This window comes from Aethalodelphis obliquidens, unplaced genomic scaffold (assembly GCF_003676395.1).
Source record: "Aethalodelphis obliquidens isolate GAN/ISIS:26980383/991018 unplaced genomic scaffold, ASM367639v1 scaffold13, whole genome shotgun sequence".
Taxonomy (NCBI): Eukaryota; Metazoa; Chordata; class Mammalia; order Artiodactyla; family Delphinidae; genus Aethalodelphis; species Aethalodelphis obliquidens.
This window is the reverse complement of record NW_020837957.1, coordinates 25,449,669-25,470,954: the sequence shown is the minus strand read 5'-3', so window position 1 is coordinate 25,470,954 and position 21,286 is coordinate 25,449,669. Positions and strand designations below refer to the sequence as shown.

At 40.6% G+C, this 21,286-nt stretch overlaps 1 protein-coding gene across 2 annotated transcripts in view; it reads right to left on the bottom strand.

Annotated features, from left to right (window-relative positions):
• Positions 1–21,286, bottom strand: part of LRRC8B (leucine rich repeat containing 8 VRAC subunit B) — a 74,049-nt gene that overhangs the window by 17,659 nt on the left and 35,104 nt on the right. For both annotated transcript variants that reach the window (XM_027114276.1, XM_027114277.1), the window contains 3 exons: positions 16,628–16,683; positions 6,054–6,156; positions 1,397–3,561 (listed from right to left, as the gene is read on the bottom strand). In XM_027114276.1, coding sequence (XP_026970077.1) covers positions 1,397–3,535 — 2,139 coding nt within the window. In that variant the 5' untranslated portion in view covers positions 3,536–3,561; positions 6,054–6,156; positions 16,628–16,683. The remainder of the gene's footprint in view (positions 1–1,396; positions 3,562–6,053; positions 6,157–16,627; positions 16,684–21,286) is intronic.

Here is a 21,286-nt window from a genome sequence, read left to right as displayed (position 1 = left end):
AAAGTATACTAAAATACTAATATTAATCAACTGCATAATTAAACAACACTTATGATAAATCTCTAGACCTGTAGTTTTCAAAGTATGGTCACCAGAGCAGCAGCACCAACTTCACCTGAGATTTTTAGAACTGCAAACTGCAGACCTACTTACTGAATCAGAACTGTGGAGTGGGGCTCAGCAATCCGTGTTTTAACAGGCCCTTCAGGTAATTCTGATGTAAACTGCTAATCTAGATCAACCTTAAAGGAGTTTTAAAACCTCATAATCCTTTAAGACATGAAGATGTTTTGTTTATTGTATAGTGGATTCTATCCTTTTACGTATGAGTAAAATCATAGAATTCTAAAAGTCAGTATGAATTGTGCCTCATTCCCCACCTCTCTGGTATTTTTCCAACAATCCATGGTTTCTGAAAATACTGTCTGGTGATTAACATGTTTACTAGCCAACACCATGCTGGTAGCTATATTTAGCATGAAATATGAATTATAAAAAGTCCAGGAGATAGTACCTTTTTGGGTAGAGCAGAAGAAAACGGTTCCCATTTTTAACTAGAGGAGGATCACTTTCATCTTTTGGCAGACCTGATTTCTGACAGGTTTTTTTTCTTCTTCCCATATGGATATTACCGTCATTCTCTTGCCCTTTCAGCCCGCATGATTTTTTGTCTTTTTCCTCCTCCTTCACATTTTAACCTAGGAAACTGCTCATTTATTTTGTTTTTTCTTGTTTCAGCAAAGTTAACTTTTCCTTAACTTGGCTTTACTGTTGCAAATTATGGTTCATTTTTAAAGCACAGATGCTGGAAAAAGCTTCTAAGGAGCCCTAGTGTTGCATTATAGAACCAGGCCTTTCATTTTGAATTGTCTTTCTAGACATGCATGGACATTTCAAGTCTTTCTTACTGTATCACAAAAAAGACTTATGAATAATTCATGATCACAGTATTTTTAACAAAAAGTTCTCCTATGACAGATTTAGAAAGCTGAAAAGTTTTATGAAACTTTCTAAATACTTAAGACTTTTCCAAAATGAAAGCAAGCCCTGCCATAACTAATTAATTAGTTTAAAACACTTCAATTGTAATGTTTATGTAAAACACAGAGAAAGAGGATAAAGAGAACACTTGTTGAGTACCTACTATGTGCCATGAACTGTGCCAAATGTTTATATATTTTTTCATAAAATCTCCATGACAACTTGTAAATTAGATGAAAAACTGATGCTCAGTGTTTTGATAATTGGTCCATGGTCACATGTCTAGAAGTGGTAGTCAGGCCGAGCTCAGGATGCTTAGTATGACTTAAAGTCCATTATCTTTAACTACATCACACACTGCAACAGCAGATGCTCAAATGACTGGCCAAATAAAGGGCAGAATGGATTTACTTACATTGTTGTTGGTCACAGCAAAGTACTGCAAATTACTCAGATACTGGATTTCTTCAGGAATGAAGGTCAGGTGGTTATAGCTTAGATCCAAATAATGCAGTTTGGTGCATAGGAAAAGCTGCAGGGGCAGATTCTCAACGTTATTATGGTCCAAAGAGAGTTGCTCTAGATTAGATAATGCCCCAATCTGGGCCGGAATATAAGCTATGTTATTGTGCCACAACTTTAAGCAGGAAAGATTCTGGAGATGCTGAAAGCTAATGATCTCTTCCACAGTTTTAAGGTTATTTTCTTTGAGGTTTAACTCATGCAAATTGTTCAGACTGAAAATGGAGTGCGGAATGCGTTCCAGGTCGCAGCTGATCAGCTCCAGGCTTTTCAGATTGACCATCTTTTTCAAGTTGTTCAATACAACCAGCTTGCTCCCCTCGTTATCGAGGGACAACTTCTGCAGCGAAGGCAGGAGGTCTGTAATGACTTGTGGGATCCGGGAGATGCTGCTCTTCAAGTAGAGGGTCCTCAGGTTTTTCAAGTCCTGAAAGCCCTCCAACTGCATGGTACTCACCTGCTCAGGTAGAACACAGCCTGACAGGTAAAGCTCCTTGAGATTCTTCAGATGAAATACCCAGCGTGGAATTTTCCCCATTTCAGTAAATTTCAGGCGGAGGATTTTTAAATTCTCCTCTAGAAAGGCCAGGGCAGGATGGTCGACCACCAGAGACGAATGGTACACGTGGAGCTCCTTGAGGTTGACCAGTTGCGAGACCGCAGAAGGCAGCTTGACCTCAGGGATCAGCTCCAGGCTTAGCACTTCAATTTCTGTCAGCTCAAAGACATTGTCTGGAAGACCGTTTAGCATGAAAAGATGCAGTTCTATCTTGTCCTGGGAATTTTTCACAAGCTTGCTTTTCAGTTTCTCGACCGTCCATTCGTTGTTGAGGTTGATCTGTTTCAGTTTGTTCTCACTGACCTCTGACAGGAATATGGAGAAGCGTTTGGAGTAAAGGGGATCATACTGATCAGCCAGATGCAGAATGAAGGCGAAGTCATTCTTGACATCCGGGATGTCACTGTAGTTGCTTTTTTCTCTCAGCGCCTCAAAAGAATATTGCTTCAGAGAACTCCGCAGCATCCACCACAAGCTGTAGGAGGAGGTAAGACCATAAAGTATAACCAAGATGACATAAAATGAAGCCAGGACCTTAAATATTTCTGCCAAGGAGTAGACACACTGGTAGCGCTTATATCCAGTAAAAGCCTGCACATCCACTGAACAGTCAATTTCAAGAGTAATGTAGGTTAAAAAATACGGAACGTAAGTTATGATGAGGACAAACAAAATGACTTTGACTATTATCTGCTTCAGATACACTCTATAAATGATATCCTTCTGTTCCACGTGCATGCGGAACCTTTTCACTTTTTCAAAGATGGCTTTGGCCTGTTCGCCCTCCTTCTTGTCCAGGACGCTAGAAGTTGGGCTTTCTATGCCAGCTGACTCTAAGCCAGGCTGCGGGTAGGGCAATGACTGCTTGTTGGAATCAACCTCAGCTGAGCACCCTGAGGAAGAAAGCAAAACCTTGGACTTGGAGAGTGTCAGGGGCCTCACTGACTGCTCAGCCACCGTCTCTGACAGGGCACGGGTGGTCCACGGAGAATCGAAGCACTTGTGAAGGATGGCCACAAAATGCTCGAGCCTGGAACTGGTACTGGGGTAGTGCAGCCAAAAGTTGCTGCAGGCTGCGAAGATGAGCGTGTGCAAGAGCACCAGGTAGGGAAAGAACTTTGCGAACCAGTGGAGCTGCTTCTCATAACAGACGGCGTCGATGTAGGAGTACTGCTGTCGGTGGAGGTCGTTCTGGATTCTGAGGGGGAGCGGAAGCGGCGTCCCGGGATCGGAAGACGTGTTCACGCTGGCTTTCAGGATGTCCCAAGGCACGGCGCAGTGATTGTCGAATTCCACCTTACACGGAAGACAGCACAGAACCCTGCTCTGTGTGAGCTGGAGGGCTCCAGCCAGCACGGCCACCAGCAGCATGATCAGGGTGATGTAATACCAAAAGACGTCCCACCACGGTTTTAGGATGTGATAAGACGACTGGGCGTCTGCTAAACATTTTAGCTCTGTTAGTGTAATCATGACTTTCCCTTGTAGGAGGACAGAAACTGGAGGAGGAAAATAAAAGAAAAACCACTGAAGCAAGTACCCCAAATAAGCTTAAACTCTAAGGCTTGTACATAACCAAGTAGGATTTAACTCAGGGGCAAAACCTGGGAAGCAGGGCTGATGATCAAAAGGTATCAAAGTTTCCTGGTTTCATTCAAAGCCTTAGGCTATGCCAACTGAGCACTTTAAAGTCCCTTAGATGAGAGACCATTTGGTGACAGCCAGATTGGATCTGTAAAGGTATTTATTTGGTGCAGGACGTGAAGCAACTATCTCGTTTCCTCCTGCATCTTCACTTCATGCTAAGCTACTAAAAACCAGAAGCTGAATTTTCTTCAATCATCATTAGGAAAACTTGTTCTTATGCTACTAATTTCTAACAGCCACATTTTGTACCTTCCAAATGGTCTGAATAAGCTCTCTTTCACATTCCACTCCCCAGTCTGGAGCGTCGGGTACAACCTAAGAGTTGTGTTTCAACCACGACAAGGAACTTCCTTTGAGCAAGCACTGCTTTATAAAATCATCCCTTAGGATTAGAGGGATGTACCAATTCTATGTTCAGAACAAACTGTGATTTAATACATTATCTCCTTTCCCCCCAAGCTCTTGCTTTGTAACTTACGTTTGCATCCAACTTAGAATATTTAAAAGCTGGCACAAAATGGTAATGGCTTAAAAAATGGATGGGGAAGGAAGCCCCAGTTACAACACTGCGGAAGGGACTCTCTCTCATGTTTAATGTTTTGATGGCAAAGTACTAATAGTATAAATGATTAAGGGCACATGCTATTATTATTTTTGCCTTCAGAAAAACAAGGTGGATTTTGCATTTTCATATTTAAAGTATTCAGACAATGCTCTTTACAGAAATGGTTTATGTAGTATTCAGCCTTACCTAAATCGTTTAAAAAATTGTTAACTAGTAAAATCCAGACCACCTATAAGACGGCACAGAGTAAGACAGATAAAAGGAAAAATTTGGATTTATAACAATTCTGGTTAAAAAAAATCACAGTAGCATCTTTGCTGGTGGTTCAGCTGCAACCTTCATCCATGGACTTCTCTTACACTTTTTTGAGTCTTAAGTCTTATCTTTCCTGGGTCTGAGTTTCTCTTTCTAGATACCCTAGTACTGGTAGCACCCCCAAGAAAAACTGTTTTGCTCTCATTAGTCTTCCTTCAAGGGAATGGTACCCTGCCTTGAACCCTAGAATCCCATTACAGAGGCTCTGATACCTATGAATAACTGTCTTTTCTTTTGCTGGTCAGCCCTAACATATTCCTGACCATCTGACCCTGAACCCTATACCTTCATGCTCTCCCCCTTGCTAAGGCATCCCAGGATCCTTGATTTTAACTACTAACCTGGAGCACCACTTTCCACCTGCATCCTCTCTGGCCATCATCATATTATATGGATTCAACTTTCTCTTAGGACCTATGGCTTGATTAAATAATTTTCCAGAGTTTCCCTCCCTTACTCTAGTTTAGTGGGTCTATTTCTAACTCTCAACTCCTCCCCTTCTGCTTCAATCCACTGCAGTTAATCATAACTGTGTGTCAAGACAAGACAAAAACCAAAAACAAGAGGATTATATGCGACAGAAAGTCTGGGCTTAGACCCCAAAATAGCATCAACATGATGGGAGGAAAGGAGGGCAGAAATCACTGTGAAAAATACCTAAGGATTTTAGTTGACATGAATGCACGCATTAAGCTAATTGTGTCATAGCTATTATGCAAAATATAGCTATATGCTATCTTTATGCTAAATATAGCCATAATATGACTATAATCTGTGGCCATATTAAATCATGAACCCAGATAAAGGGGCAACAATCCTTCTGTGTCTGCCTGGTAAGATCACACCTGGAACCCAACGTTCAGTCATAGGTTAAAAACTAATTGGGCAACAAAATAATCGGGAGCTACTTGTCTACGAACCATTTCCTATGGAGGAACACAGGTAACTGATGATACTCAGCTGAGATAAAAGATGACTAGGGGAACCTGAGAATTTATCTTTACATTTTCGCAGGACTACCTCTTGGATTAAAGAATAAGTGGATTTGTTCCAGAGGCAGAACTAGGTGGGTGCACATTTTAGAAAGTGACATTTTGATTTAATCGGTAGTAGAACATCCATAGAAATAGTTCTGTGAAATAGTTCAGGCCCTTCTCCTACCTGGGCTGACCTGAATAAGATGACCATCCGTCAAGGATGTTGCAAAGGAATTTCTTGTAATGGATAAAGAAAGTGAATGACATCATCTCTAAGGGCTCTGCCAACTCAAAGTCTATGGCTTTATTTGTCCCCTCAAAGATGCTGGGAGTTATATTCATTTCAGATACACAACTGAAATTGTAGAAGAATGTAAACACAAACAGCTCTAACGATGAGGGTATTTGACAGACAGCAAATATTTATTCAACAAAGAGCACAAGTCAACATTGGCCAAAACAATATACTTTAAATATTTATACTTACTATAATGAAAAAAAATGAATCCAATAAGTTGACTGTGCTTCAGTCAGGAGGCCTACACCTTTTGAAATTTCTTAGACACACCATCTCTGTGATTGTCTTCATTCTGTGAGAAAGTATAGATATCTTGAAATAGCTGTGGTCATACAAACAAACAAAATTGGAGATACTGTCGTTAGAGACCCTCTCCATCATAAAACATTACATGGCAAGTGGATTTTCATAGACCAGTTTACTTTTCACACTGGGAGACATTCTGGCAAAGCTATTTATATAAGACCCCATCCACATACCAGATTGCCCTCAGCCTCTGAACTTCCTTAACTTACAGAGAAGTTTCTACAGAAATTTAGATGTTAACATATTTTAAAATGCTGTATCTACAACACTTAGATGAACACTTAGCTTCTTCCAAGCAGTCTGCATATGCTAATTTCGCTCATTCAATCCTCATACACAGTTGGTCTTATTTGCATTCATCAGATGGCCTGTCAAACCATATAATTTCTGCACTTTATGATACATCTATCCAAATGAGACTCAGTGCTCTTAAAATTTAGCCTACTGATTCATTAAATACAGTTACAAGTCAATAACTTTTTAAGACACAGCTCAGAAATATGACTGAAATTCTCTGAAATTATGACATTATTAAATGTAGCTACCTTTTATATTAAAACCTATTGGTTTTTGTTTCTCACCTTATAGATTAATATAAGTCATTTTTAGCATCTACTTCAATCATTTGCAATAGCTTAAATTACATATATACTGATTAGTTTGAAATGTGAGAACATTCTAAAACACACAAAATTTTTTTAGTTGGGTGTGAAAATTGCATTTTTTAGTGCCTATGTATCCTCTGAAAACTTGTTGAGAAGGTTTATATATTTGCCTGGAAAACACAATCCTTTTTTGGTTTATTAAGTACTCAAAATCCGGCTCAGAGTACTGACCCCAAATTGTATTTAAGGTATTTTTAGCAATACTCTTGCAACCTTGTCATTTTCAAAGATCAAAGAGTTAGCATGTCTGAAATTTACTTTGGTTTTACCAATCCATGTGTAAAGCCTTCTTTATAATTACTACTGAAGATCAAATTATTTTGCAGGCCAGAAAGCACAGTTAGTGTGTGACAACTCAGCATGTATTAATTCATACTTAGCACCACTGGAATATGAGTTTCTTATTCACAATTCATTTTTAAAAGACTGACAACATACGATACACAACTGCATTTATGTGTAGTTAAGCACAATAAAGACATTTGATCTTTGAAACATTTTACATATTCTTCTACTGCATTGCATCTGTAATGTGCCAGGAAAGAATTTATTGCATAACTCCAGAATGCTACCCAGCTGTCATGATACTTCCTGCACAATACAGTTTCCTTTAGATGTTGCAAATATATTTTCTACTTTAAGCACAAAAAGAAAGAAAGTCACAAACCTCCAACTACAGTAATATTTTAAAATAATCAGAATGAGAAACTACTATAACTAACCTGTTAGCAAACCACAACTGACGACAAGTTCGCCATATTTATTCTTTTTCTTATTTTATTTATTTAATTATTATTATTTTTTATTTGGCTGCGTTGGGTCTTCGTTGCTGTGTGTGGGCTTTTCTCTGGTTGCGGTAAGCAGGGCCTACTCTTCATTGCATTGCAGGGGCTTCTCCTGTTGTGGAGCACGGGCTCTAGGCGTGCGGGCTTCAGTAGTTGTGGTACGCAGGCTCAATAGTTGTGGCTCATGGGCTCTAGAGCACTGGCTCTGTAGTTGTGGCGCATGGGCTTAGTTGCTCCACAGCACGTGGGATCTTCCTTGGACCAGGGCTTGAACCCGTGTCCCCTGCATTGGCAGGTGGATTCTTAACCACTGCACCACCAGGGAAGCCCTGCCATATTTATTCTAACTGAGAACTATTTGTAAAGAATTTTTCCTGTTCATCTTTTTAAGAATTATAAACTTTTCCTCTAATCATCTAATTCAGATTTCCTTTGATGACTTCCTTGTCAATCAGAGAACAAATAAAAATCTGTTATTAATAATCTAATATCTGTTTTCCTACTTTCAAAGCACTTTCATTTACATTAATTTGTTTCATACCTACAACAAACCATTAAGATAAATATTTTTCTTCACATTTGGAAAATAAGGCAGGCCCAAAGGAGTTATCTCGTCCAAGGTGACGAAACTGGCAAGAAATAGTAACAACTAGAACCCAGGTCCTCAGGCTAAAATCTTAGGGCTTGTCCACACCAGACCACACTGTCCAGACCATTTAATCCAATTAAGCCAGTCTGAGTTTTTTCAAAAGCTAAAAAAAAGTTGAATATTTAACTCCCTTACCTAACTGCAACGGACTGAATGTTTGTGTCCCTGAAAAATACATATTTTGAAATCCTAATCCCTCAATGTCATAGTATGAGGAGGTGGTGCCTTGGGAGGTGATTAGGTCATGAGGGTGGAGCCCTCGTGAATGGGATTAGTGCCCTTATAAAGGGGACCCCAGAGAGCTCTCCTGCCCCTTCCACTATGTAAGGAAACAGCAAGAACGTGGCCATCTATGAACTAGGAAGTGAGTTCTCATCAGACACAATCTGCTGGTGCCATGATCTTAGACTTCCCAGCCTCCAGAAACTGTGAGAAATAAATGTTTGTTGTTTAAGTTATCCAGTCTGTGGTAGTTTGCTATAGCAGCCTGAAGGGACTAAGACATCAACTTACCCCAACATCTGCATTATAACTGGGTTCCATTTTAATCTTTGAAAGACAAGGATACAAAGGATATAGCTTTCCACAATGTCTCCATTTACATACTATATAATCTGCTTTCTCAGCTAGACTTTTTCTACTGAACATTTTCCACTGAACAATTTAAGACTTTATATAAATATATAGCATCTGGATTTAATGATGTATGAAAAGTCTCAAGCATTCCTATATGTTAAATGATGTTAATTTTTCTAATTGAAGTGCTTAACTGGAGAGTTAGAGCATAGCTGCCCTTTGTCGTTACAAAATTTAATACTGTTTGTGTGTCCAGGAAATTTTTTCCAGACCGGATTTTTGCAAACAATGAGGATCCAATCCAAATCAGATCTCTATTTCTAATATACAAATGCACTAAATCAGTTCAAAGAAACAATGTTAAAAGTAAAGGATTTTATGGTCCTAATCCCATTCCTTTAGCTTTTAAACCTCGTTAAAAAAATCATAAAAGCTTTTCAAAGCACATGAATTCATCTGACAATCTCACCCCAAAGTCTCTAAGACTGGAACAACAACACTCAAGTTAGCCAGTCTTTACTTCCCACTAGTCCTTGTTTTACTTTGAAAGCATTTCCAAAACAACCAGTGAAAAAATAAACAAATGATGATCAGATGGTATTTAGAGTCATTGTATGATGAGAACTGGATGCTACTTCAAAGCTCTCTGTCTCTGGCCCCAGGCAGGGACACAGCCAAACAATACAGAATGGGGTTTCTCTATACTACTCTCACTGAAAATTGATTTTAAAATCGCCTTACATCCTTTCAAAATGCTTAGTCCTACTTCTCATCAAGATGTTTCTTGGGTCTGGGCTTCCCTGGTGGCGTAGTGGTTAAGAATCCACCTGCCAAAGCAGAGGACACAGGTTCGAGCCCTGGTCCGGGAAGATCCCACATGACGCAAAGCAACTAAGCCCGTGCACCACAACTACTGAGCCTGTGCTCTAGAGCCCACGAGCCACAACTACTGAGCCCGTGTGCCATAACTACTGACGCCCGTGTGCCTAGAGCCTGTGCTCTGCAACAAGAGAAGCCACTGCAATGAGAAGCCCGTGCACCACAACAAAGAGTAGCCCCTGCTCGCCGCAACTAGAGAAAGCCCGCACGCAGCAACAAAAGACCCAATGCAGCCAAAATTAAATAAATAAAAATAAATAAATTTATTGAAAAAAAAAGATGTTTCTTGGTTCTAACATATATCTAACTGCAATTTTTTTTGTCTTTCTTTTTTTTGTTTAACATCTTTATTGGAGTATAATTGCTTTACAATGGTGTCTTAGTTTCTGCTTTATAACAAAATAAATCAGCTATACATACACATATATCTCCATATCTCCTCCCTCTTGCATCTCCCTCCCACCCTCCCCATCCCACCCCTCTAGGTGGTCACAAAGCACCGAGCTCTTTGAGTTCTCTCTCTGAGAAACGATGCGTCAGTATCCAGGATTAATTTGCTCCTTTGCTTTATACTATTATAAATAACCCCCTGAACCACTCTTCAGAGAACTGATGACAATTACTTAGCATTTTTCAAGCACTTAAATGATCACTAGCCAGACACTAGTTTTGAGATCTAGAAGGGAACTAGGATTCATCTAGTAAAGTGTTTCTCTAACATCAATGTTCATAAATCACTGGAGAGCTTATGAAATCACAATGTGATAGGTCCCACCCTCGGAGTTTCTGATTCATTAGGTCTGCATTAGGCCGCAAGAATGTGTATTTCTAACAAATTCCTAGTTGATGTTGCTGGTGCAGAGACCACTTTTTGAGAATCACAAATCTAAGACAGTGGTTCTCAACTTTGGCTTCACATTAGAATCCCCTGGGGTACTTTTATAAGAAACTTAAACCCAGGGCCACTCTTAAAGAACACTTTAGTTGGTCTAGGTGAGGCCAGCAATTTTTTTTTTTTTTCAAATCTCCCAGGAGGAGAAAGCTCACAAGATAGATTGGCAATGAAATATCTGGGGAAAATGCCTACCTTTTAAGTCTTCCTGAAGTTTCAGATGTCTAGAGTGCTCCCCACAAACTACAAAGTAACAGCTACCATCAACTACAGGAACCTTCAGAGATTCAGGTGTAAGGTGGGGGAATACTGAGTCACTGAACTAGAGAGATTTGCAGGATGGATTTGAGGAGAAGAATTAGAAACAAGGGGCTTGAAAGGCTATTTCAATCACGTGGGCCAGAAATAATACGGAAAACTTTTGTAATATATTTGAGAAGAAGGCAGTGAATGAAATAGTCACTGTAAATGAAAATTCAATGCCACTTAGCAACATCAAATGTCCTAAGAGAGGTCCATGGAGAAACGGGGTCAAAGGATTCGGATTCTGATCCTGTGGTATTATAGGATCTTCCACAGTTTATAGCACATAGTGTACAGTAAGTATTTGTACAATAAATAACTGAACGTACAAAAATGCAGAAGGCCAAAGAATATTACGTTCACATGTTAGGCAGGGTGTATCTAAGGTGATTAAGCCTTTCCACAGAGAGGCTAGAACTTGGAATCATATAGATGGGAAGGATTTGGCTAACTATTCTGCATATTCCAAACCTTAATAGCTTAAAATAGTTTTATTTCTTGTGATTCTGTGGGTGGTTCTTTTATTTCCTGGTGTTGGCTGGCACAAAGATGGCTGGAAGGTCCAAAATGTCCTCATTCATCAGGTTGGTAGTTGGTGCTGACTGCTGGCTGGTACTTTGTGTGAGACTTCTTGTGGCTGTTTGAGTGTCCTCGCATAGCTTGGTGGTTGGGTTCTAAAATAGTGCATTCCAAGCAAAGAGATAAAACCTGCAGTTCTTTTATGGGATAGCTCTCAAAGCTACACGGTGTCATGTCCACTATATTCTGTTGGTCAGAGGAGTCAGGTACCAGCCCAGATTCAAGGAGGCAAATGCCTCCTCTCAGTGGGAAAAGTGGCAAAGAATGTGCAGCCGTGCTTAATCCACTGCAGTCTACTCTCTGCCCACAAATGATTTACATTCCTCCCACATGAAAGCCTCACCCTCTGCCAAGTCCCCCAGAAGTTTCATTCTGCTACGGCATCAAGTTCAGGCTTGAAGTCTAGGATCTTGTCCTCTAAATCATGTCCAGGATGCTATGGGACAACACCCTTAAGATTCTTAGAAGCCTTTCTATCTAGCTGAGAAGACGCACTGCCTTAAATCTTTTTGAAGTCTTAATACAGGGTCCTATACCTGTGCCCTGGCTTTTATTTGCACCTTAAGACCAAGTTTTACTGCACTAGTGCTACTCTGGATCTGATCTTTCAACCTGAGGCCATTTCTTACTTTGAAAGAAACAGTTTTATTCACGACCCCAGAAAATTCTGGATTGGAAATATGTCCTCTAAAGTCTACTTAAAATCTGAACCATTTCTTCTATAATTAATCTCTCTCTTACAATACTTTGGTCATAAATGGTTTAAAAAAGTCAACTGGTACTTCCAATACTCTGCTGGGAAATCTAAGCTAGATCCACAAATCAGTTAGGTTCATTTTTTATCTTCCATGTTACTGTGTCAATCTTGTTAATTTTTTTGTCAATACATAACAAAGGTACCGTTTTATATCCTCCAATAGCAATTTCCTCACTGCTCTTCGAGCCACCATTAAGAATCTTCTTTTTTAAAAACTTTTATTTATTTATTTATTTATGGCTGCATTGGGTCTTCATTGCTGCGTGCAGCCTTTCTCTAGTTGCGGTGAGTGGGGGCTACTCTTCATTGCAGTGCACAGGCTTCTCTTTGCAGTGGCTTCTCTTATTTTGGAGCACAGGCTCTAGGCACACGGGCTTCAGTAGTTGTGGCACACGGGCTCAGTAGTTGTGGCTCACGGGCTCTAGAGCACAGGCTCAGTAGTTGTGGCGCACGGGCTTAGTTGCTCCACGGCATGTGGGATCATCCCAGACCAGGGCTCGAACCCGTGTTCCCTGCATTGGCAGGTGGATTCTTAACCATTGTGCCACCAGGGAAGTCCAATAATCTTCTTACTTCCCCTTCAGGTTCACTGCTACCTGGTCTCAAAGCCAATGCCAGATGTTTTCTTGTGGCAACACCTTCCTTCTAGGTACCAATTTTTGTTTTGGTTCCTTACTGCTATGTAACAAACCATCCCCAAACTTAGCAGCTGAAATAACCATTCATCATTTCTGATGAATCTGTGGGATGATGAGGCAGTTCTGTTTCACATGGTGTTGGCTGGAACGCTGTGATGGCTGGAAGGTCCAAAATGCCTCAGTCACAGGGCTGGCATTTTGGCTGGCTGCTGGTCTGGAGCTCAGCTTGAGCTAATGACCAGGGGCTTTGCCACTCCTCCACATGGCTGTTTAGGCTGCCTCGGAGCAAGGTGACTAAGTTCTAAGTAGGAACGTTACAAGCACACAAAAGCAGGAGCTACAAATCTCCTCAAGGTCCAGCCTTAGAAATTACTCCACACCATTTCTTCCTTTTGATGGGGAGAAAAGGAAACAGATCCAGCCCAGATTCAAAAGGAAGGGAAATAGACTCCATCTCTTGATGGGAAAAATCACAAAGTATTTGCAGCCATCTTTAATCCACTATAGGAAGTTGAGAGCATTTAAGTAGTAGATGGTGCCACAGAAATGAATTAATTCTTTGAAAGCATTTAGTGAGTGAAGAATAGAATCTCTCTCCCCTTTATAACATATCAGATGAGCAAGGACTATCAGACAAGGAACAGTAAAGGGGGATAGAATAGCAGGGTCAGTGAGGTGAAAAAGCAGCACAGTGTTTCTGGAGCACAGAAGTCAAAGGGTTTGACATCATAGTCAAAGCAGAGAAACCAAAGGAGAATAGTGATGTAACTATCATTCTGCAGCTTCTAACACAAAGCCATAGAGTGGAAATGGATCTGTGAAACAATCAAATAATATGCTGAATATTAGAAAAATTACCCATATCACCTGAAGTCCCAGGAGAAAGTTACTGAATACGACAATTAAGAGCATGTGAACAGCTCTAGAAATCCTAATTAAATCGGAGTTGTTGAACTTTAAGGAACATTGTTTCACTATTCCTTGTTTCTGATGGTTATGAAATACATCGTGCATTTAATTTAGATGGTAATTGTGTTTTTAGAGAAAGACTTCTCAATTCTTTGATGCTTTAAGTAAGCTACCAAATTATCTAGAATACATTTAAAATGAAGAGAAGCTGCAGTCCCATTACTGTAATATTAACACTAGAGCATAAGCCACCAGTGGCTACATAATTCCTAGAATGTGTAAACAGACAGCAATCTCAAACCCTTCTCCACCATCTTCATTGTTTATAAAACCGTTTTCCTGACCCCCTCCCATCACCCTAGAGTCGCAAGCCATAAAGTCGAGCCAAACCCAGTCCCTGTGCAGTCCCTGGGGCATCACACATGCCTCCTTTCAAATGACTAGCTGACAGCACTGATCATCAGCCCATTTGCTTCTACAGTGATTCTTCCACAGGTGACCTACCTTTCACAGGAGCAGAATCCATATGGACTATTTAACCCAAGAAGAAACTGCAGAGATCAGAGTCTAACTCTTCACAAATAAGGAAACTAAATTTCAAAGATGTTCAAGCAGCTTCTCTAGGGTCACAGGGTGGTAGAACATGGGCTCAAGGCCACCTTGCCTAATTTGAAAAGAACTGGGAGGCTGAGAGCATTGCTTCTGGTCACCTAGCCTAAGTAATAATAGGCCAAATAAAACAGGGTTTTGGAACATGAAGTTGCAAAAATAGTCCAGGACATTTCTGTGTTATAATTTTTTTAAAACTATAAATCAAAATGAGATTTTTTTTTTTAGCTCTGGGACACACAAACCAGTGTATTCTAGAAATACTTAAACATATGATTAAGCCACTAGTCTTAACCCTTTCTCTAAAGTTAACATTTATATACATTCAATTATGGAGGTTAGGACTACAAAGGCATACCAAGGAAATATGAGGCCTTGTTTCTGCTTTCATGGGATTTACAATCCTATTGTGGAGAGAAGACATGCATAGTTGAGAGTTAGCAGCACCATCTTATACTGTCATTTCAGTGCCAAAATGAGTGGGATGATGGACAAAAGTAAGCAGTGCATTCGGTTCTACACAAACAAAATATCCAAAGAGAATGGGTGAAACATTACTGAGAATGGTAAAGCAGTACTTGTCAAACAAAGGTCAGGATTTAGTCTGTTCATGCAACAAATATTTAGAATGTTTACTATGTGCCAGGCAGAGTTCTAAGTGTTAGGGAAATATAGATGTGCAAGACACAAGATCCCTGCTCTCAGGGACCTTACTGTGTAGTAAGGAAAGAGAGAAAATCAAATCCACACACATGATAAAATCAGAAATGTTACGAAGAATACATAGCTACTTCAGACTGGGGAGTGAGGAAAGGCCTCTTTAGAGGGACTACCATTAGAACACAGATCTAAATGGAGCCTACCAGATGATGATACTGGGGAAGATCATTCCAGGGAGAAGGAGCAAGAAGCTTAGGATGCGTGCAGATCGGAAGGGAGGACACCTGGCTGGAATGTCAGAAGCCTGGGGAAAGTACAGTAACAGAGGGCCTGCAGTCAAGATAAAGAGTTTGGATAGTAAGTAGTATAGGAGTGGTGGAAAAGCCACTGAAGAGTCATAAGGAGAAAAGTAGCTGATCTGTTACTAGCTTTTAAGAATTCACAGTCAACTCAATGAATCAGCAGGGAAATGCGGATATACTCGAGAAGTCCAAGTATCTACCTTCATCTGTAAGAAGAATGGTGTTCAGAATACGGCAGGGGATGGATCTACTGTCCTCACCACTGCTTTACCTGGACTATATGTTCAGAGCTGGGTGACACAGCTTTAAGACATATGTCATATTCACAACACTGGAGAGCCACGCAATTTAATACAGTGTACAAATTAATCATTCATCATGTTAAAGTCAAAAGCTCTACCACAGAGCTAATTCAAGATTAAACTTCCACAACTGTAAAAGATGAATGATGTTTGCAGGAAGCAACAGGATATAGAACTTGTTTATTTCTGACTTACCTACTCTAGGAAAGCATGGCCATGTTTTCATTACCGAAACATGGCAAACCAATTCTATACATTAAAAATGCTACCCTAGGGACTTCCCTGGTGGCGCAGTGGTTAAGAATCCGCCTGCCACTGCAGGGGACATGGGTTCGAGCCCTGGTCTGGGAAGATCCCACATGCCATGGAGCAAATAAGCCCGTGCACCACAACTACTGAGCCTGCATGCCACAACTACTGAAGCCCACAAGCCCAGAGCCCATGCTCCGCAACAAGGGACGCCACTGCAATGAGAAGCGTGCACCGCAACGAAGAGTAACCCCCGCCCGCCGCAACTAGAGGAAGCCCATGCGCAGCAATGAAGACCCAATGCAGCCAAATTAATTAATTAATTAATTTTAAAAAATGCTACCTTAAACAAAGATCAGAAAAATATAGACATGGAGTCATGGAGTCTAAGTCTCTCATAGACATTTATTATATTCCTTAGATCTTTAATGTTAAAAAAATGACAAATATCAAACACATACACATATCCTTTCCTACATACAAAACTAACAAAGGATAGGAAGATGACATTTTACCAAAATGTATACAGATTTAATTTTCTGTTTAATTGGTTTAAAAACATCAAAAGGACTTTACTCAAAACATCTGTAAGAATAGTAATCTCTTTTTACACACTAAGTATTCAGTACTTATTTGCCCCAAGCTACCAGTGTAATAGTAATTATCTTTACCATGTGTTCACAATTCAGAATATTAATCTTACCCTATGAATGCCTGGTCAACCGGAAACTCTGCAATTAGTTTCTATTTGAAAAATTCCTAAAGAGAAATCATAAACATATTGTTATATTTTATGCATCATAGGACTGCAAGACAATTTATCCACTTACATGGTTCTAAAGTTTCAAACATCTATAATAACTTTATGAAACATATAAAAGATAACTTTTTTAAAAAGCCACTGCTGTTAAAGAGATCACTTTCTGACCACTTACAAAAGGTGTCAACTAAAACCCAGGGAGAGAAACAAAATCACTGTCACAAGCTATACATTTAATCCCATCACCATGGCAATTTACAAGGCATAAAATATGACCTTTAAATTTTTAATGAAGAAAGAGGTAAGCATTATGAGGCACCACTCATTTTATAAATAAAAGATAGAAAAACTCATTGAAAATATCTATGCTTCTTACAGAAAATAGGGAAACATGGGGAAAAAACAACTTAATGTTTAGGATCGTTTTCCCCTTCCAGTTTTGTTTTTGTTTTTGCTGGCCTGCTAGTTTTACACAACTATGCCATTATAAAATTCAGTGTTATGATATTGAGATCTCTTTTTGCCTCATCATTTCTCATAGGCTTTCTCGATGTTGTTGTAGTTTCTTGAAACATCATTTCTGAAGCATAATAGTTCATACATGGCTATGTCATAGGTTACAAAATCATTTCCCTACTGAACCTTATGTTTTCCCTTTTTATTACTAATAATGCTGTAAACATCTCTAACTCTGTTCATATGATTTCCTTTGCATAGACCTCCAAAAGTAAGAGTAATAGATCAAAGAGCATGAACAGTTTAAGGCTTCTGATATATAACATCAAATTACTTCCCAAGAGGATTATACTAATTTTCTCTCCTATAAACAATATGAGGAGGACTCTCACCAGATGTGGGAATCATCATTAAAAATAAAAGTCTTTGCTAATTCCACACATGAAAAGGATCTTGTTGCTTTATTGTGCATTTCTTTGAATTGGGTTGAATGCTTCCCAACATGTTTTAACAATGAGTTTCATTCCTCATTTCTGTTTCACATTTACCTAAACCAGAGTAATATTTTGCTGAGAAGATATAAATGCAGAACTTAATGAAAGCTCTCTCATAATGACAACTTGTCATCTCAGAGTGCAGCCATTGCTGCCAAGTAAAAAAACAAAATGTAGCTCAGTTTCTGTATCCAGCTTAAAATCACTCAAACTAATTTTAGAAACAACAGCAAACGTTATCACCTTTCTTCCTCCCCAGCAGCGAACCAAAGTATAAGTTGCAAGAATGAAATGTGAAAGTACTAAATGGCAACGCTTCTAAGAATAGAAATAAACAGTCCATATTAGGCAAGATCAAAACAGGACTTGGACTGTCACAGTACTTGTGACAGACCCAGCTGCTGAGGAAGCATCAGTGGGCTCCCCAGCTAGCTATGCTGGATGGGTGTTATAAAACCGGCTTTACCTACCCTCTGAAAAACATTTACTCTCCCCAGGGGCAAGACACAAGATGTGTATTTTCACTGAAAAATTCAATTCCAAGATAACCTAAAAAAATATATCCTGGAAGATCTGGAGATGATAAGCCTAGCACTGAGAGCTCCCTTTCTCAAATAAGAGCTCCTTTCAGAAGGTTCCCAGTGAGGGACACAGAAAGGAATGCTCCCAAGTGACTGTGGATTAAGGAACAATAGGGGATAATCAGCTTTCTGATAGAAAAACAAAAGGCCAAAAGGCTTTTACTTTGAAAACTGAGAAGTCTGGGTGCTCTTATTTCCTTCTGGTCAGTGGAGACAGTGGAGACTGACAAAACAAACTCCTTTGTAGTAAAAGCAAAGGCCTACTATAAAATTTTAGAATCTGAGAAAGGCTTTCCATTTGGGAGAATTTGTCTTTCAGTGATAGATTCCTTTTTTATTTTTATTTTTATTTTTGCAGTACGCGGGCCTCTCGCTGTTGTGGCCTCTCCCGTTGCGGAGCACAGGCTCCAGATGCGCAGGCTCAGCGGTCATGGCTCAGGGGCCCAGCCACTCCGCGGCATGCGGGATCTTCCCGGACCGGGGCACGAACCCCTGTACCCTGCATCGGCAGACTCTCAACCACTGCGCCACCAGGGAAGCCCTAGATTCCTTTTAAGATTTAGCAAGAAGTCAAGAATCTTTGCAGATCAATATGGCAAGAATCCCTGCAATGTCACACTTATTCAACCTGCCTTGTGCAATTCCATAAGATTAAGGCTTTAGGTTGCGTAAAATTAAAGTATCCTATTTTCATCAATTTGAAAGGTTCAAACTCTGAATACCAGATTTACTTAAGAGAGGGACATTTCACTTCACCATCGGTCTCACCCTAGGATCACGCCATGAATCACCGCCATAAGCCACGCTGACCTCCACAGGCTGCGTTCACTGCCCTTCCATCTGCTTTCCTGGAATACTTTATCAATAGTTCTCTCACACTGTTTTATGACATGTAATAAGCTACTGCCTCAAGTTCCTTGAGGACTGGGGCAGAATCTTATTTACCTATATTCTCAGGATCTATCCCAGCATCTCTTTCCGAGGCTAGGTTAAGCACCTCGATATTACGGCAGCTTCCCTGTACCAATTCATCAATGGGGTGTTGAAACATCTTTGGAAAGTTAGCCAAATTAAACTAAAATAGTATCTACCAGACTTTTCTCAGGGATTGTTCAGAATGTGGTTGGAAGGAAAGACAAAGAGACTTCTGGTCAGTTGAGATCCTGGGAACTGGCAGAAGGGGGAATTAGAGGGGCTCTTTGGCTACCCTCCTCCCTCTCATACAGCTCCTGGCTTCTCTTCAAAATGTTGTGGGGCTTCCCTGGTGGCGCAGTGGTTGAGAGTCCGCCTGCTGATGCAGGGGACACGGGTTCGTGCCCCGGACCGGGAGGATCCCACGTGCCGCGGAGAGGCTGGGCCCGTGAGCCATGGCCGCTGAGCCTGCGCGTCCGGAGCCTGTGCTCCGCAACGGGAGAGGCCACAACAGTGAGAGGCCCGCATACTGCAAAAAAAAAAAAAAAAAAACACACAAAAAATGTTGTGAACAAATATTTAAAGAATAGCAGTCTGAAGTGACATCAAATCGTTAGCCTGCCCAGAGTGACAAGTTAATAGCCCACCTAGGGGGCTCCCATGTCTCAGTCCTGCCCCTGTGCTCATCGTGAATATTGAGTAAGCAATTATTGAGTGAACCAATAATACCAGATCAGGTTTCCCCACCCAGTTAGGAACCAAGGGTATGGAGGAGCAGGCCTGGCTCTCTGGAAGACCTGTGCACACATCTGCTGTACAGACACGGTGGGCCTGGAAGGGTGATAAGCGAAGCAGTGGGGACAGAGCCTCAGGCGTTGCCACCTGCTGAGATTCAGAGGCAGAGGCTAAGCCTTCACCCTTCAGAAAGAAAGGAGAAAATTTCATAGTTGCCAGCTTACTCACCAAACATGACATCTCACAGGTCTGAATGCAGAAGTGCTGCCAAACCCAGCCTGACCGGCTACATTATAATGACAGTGAGTCAACGTGAATCAGTGACGGACCGACGCATAAATGCCACAGCAGTCTCAAATGACCTTAATATCATATCAAATTATGATTTCAAAATTCTTCTTTTGTACAAATTAACAGTATAATGCAACAGAATAAAGCTGGGACCGGCGGAAGCGTCAAGATACCACCCAACAAGGATACTGTGTACCATGCTGTTCTGTGCCCATTTCTTGCCCAGTCCACCTTCCCCCAAGACCACAGGCTCTGGGAAGGTAAGGACTTTGTCACCCAGGGCCTGCCACATATGAGATGCTGCTCCCTAAGTGTCGTAGTTCTACAACCCTGTATGCTATTATCAAGCTAACAATATTTCAGGTACAGGGATGGTTTCAGTCTCATAAAACCAGTAACTTCTGATCGTGATCACTATAAGGAATGCTGTATCTGCTCTACCACATTGCTAACCCAACAACAAAAATCAAATTGCCATGCATTGCAAATCAGACTAGTGTTTACATCAAGCTCATTTCTAACTACAAAACACAAAAGTGTAATGTTCACCAAGTACTGAATGACCGTTAAACACAAAAGATGTTTAAAATAAACACTGCTACTCACTCAACCCCCTCCTCCCACCCCCAACAAGTAAGTTGTTCCATACCTGGTGCTTCTTTGGCATCGAGGGAATGGTGAGTGCTCTACCGTTTCTATTAAACTGCATCACAAATAGCTGCTTCCCTGCCTCTCACTATGAGCTCTTAGAAGAGTTCAGTGTGCAAGACAGGAGCTAACACACAAGAAGTTCTCAGTAATTGTCTGTTGAATGGAGAAAGGTGGTGGGAGGTGGAAAGGGGAAAGCTACCATTTTACTGTGCACTTAGTGAGGTACATATTATGACCTCACCTCAACGGTGGGAAGGGTGAGGATGGGAGGAACTAAGAAGCTTGCTCAGGCTCAAGCTCACAAAGGAGAAGAATTCACACCATCTGCTACACCACCTCTCCAATAAGCTATGTTAAAAGGAGTTTTACATAGAATGTGACATCGCTTAAAAAAACACCGACAATATCTTTTAGAGAAACTGAAAGGCACAATCTAAAAATCAGATCTATATAGTTTCCCTGTTCATTACTCAGTATTCCAT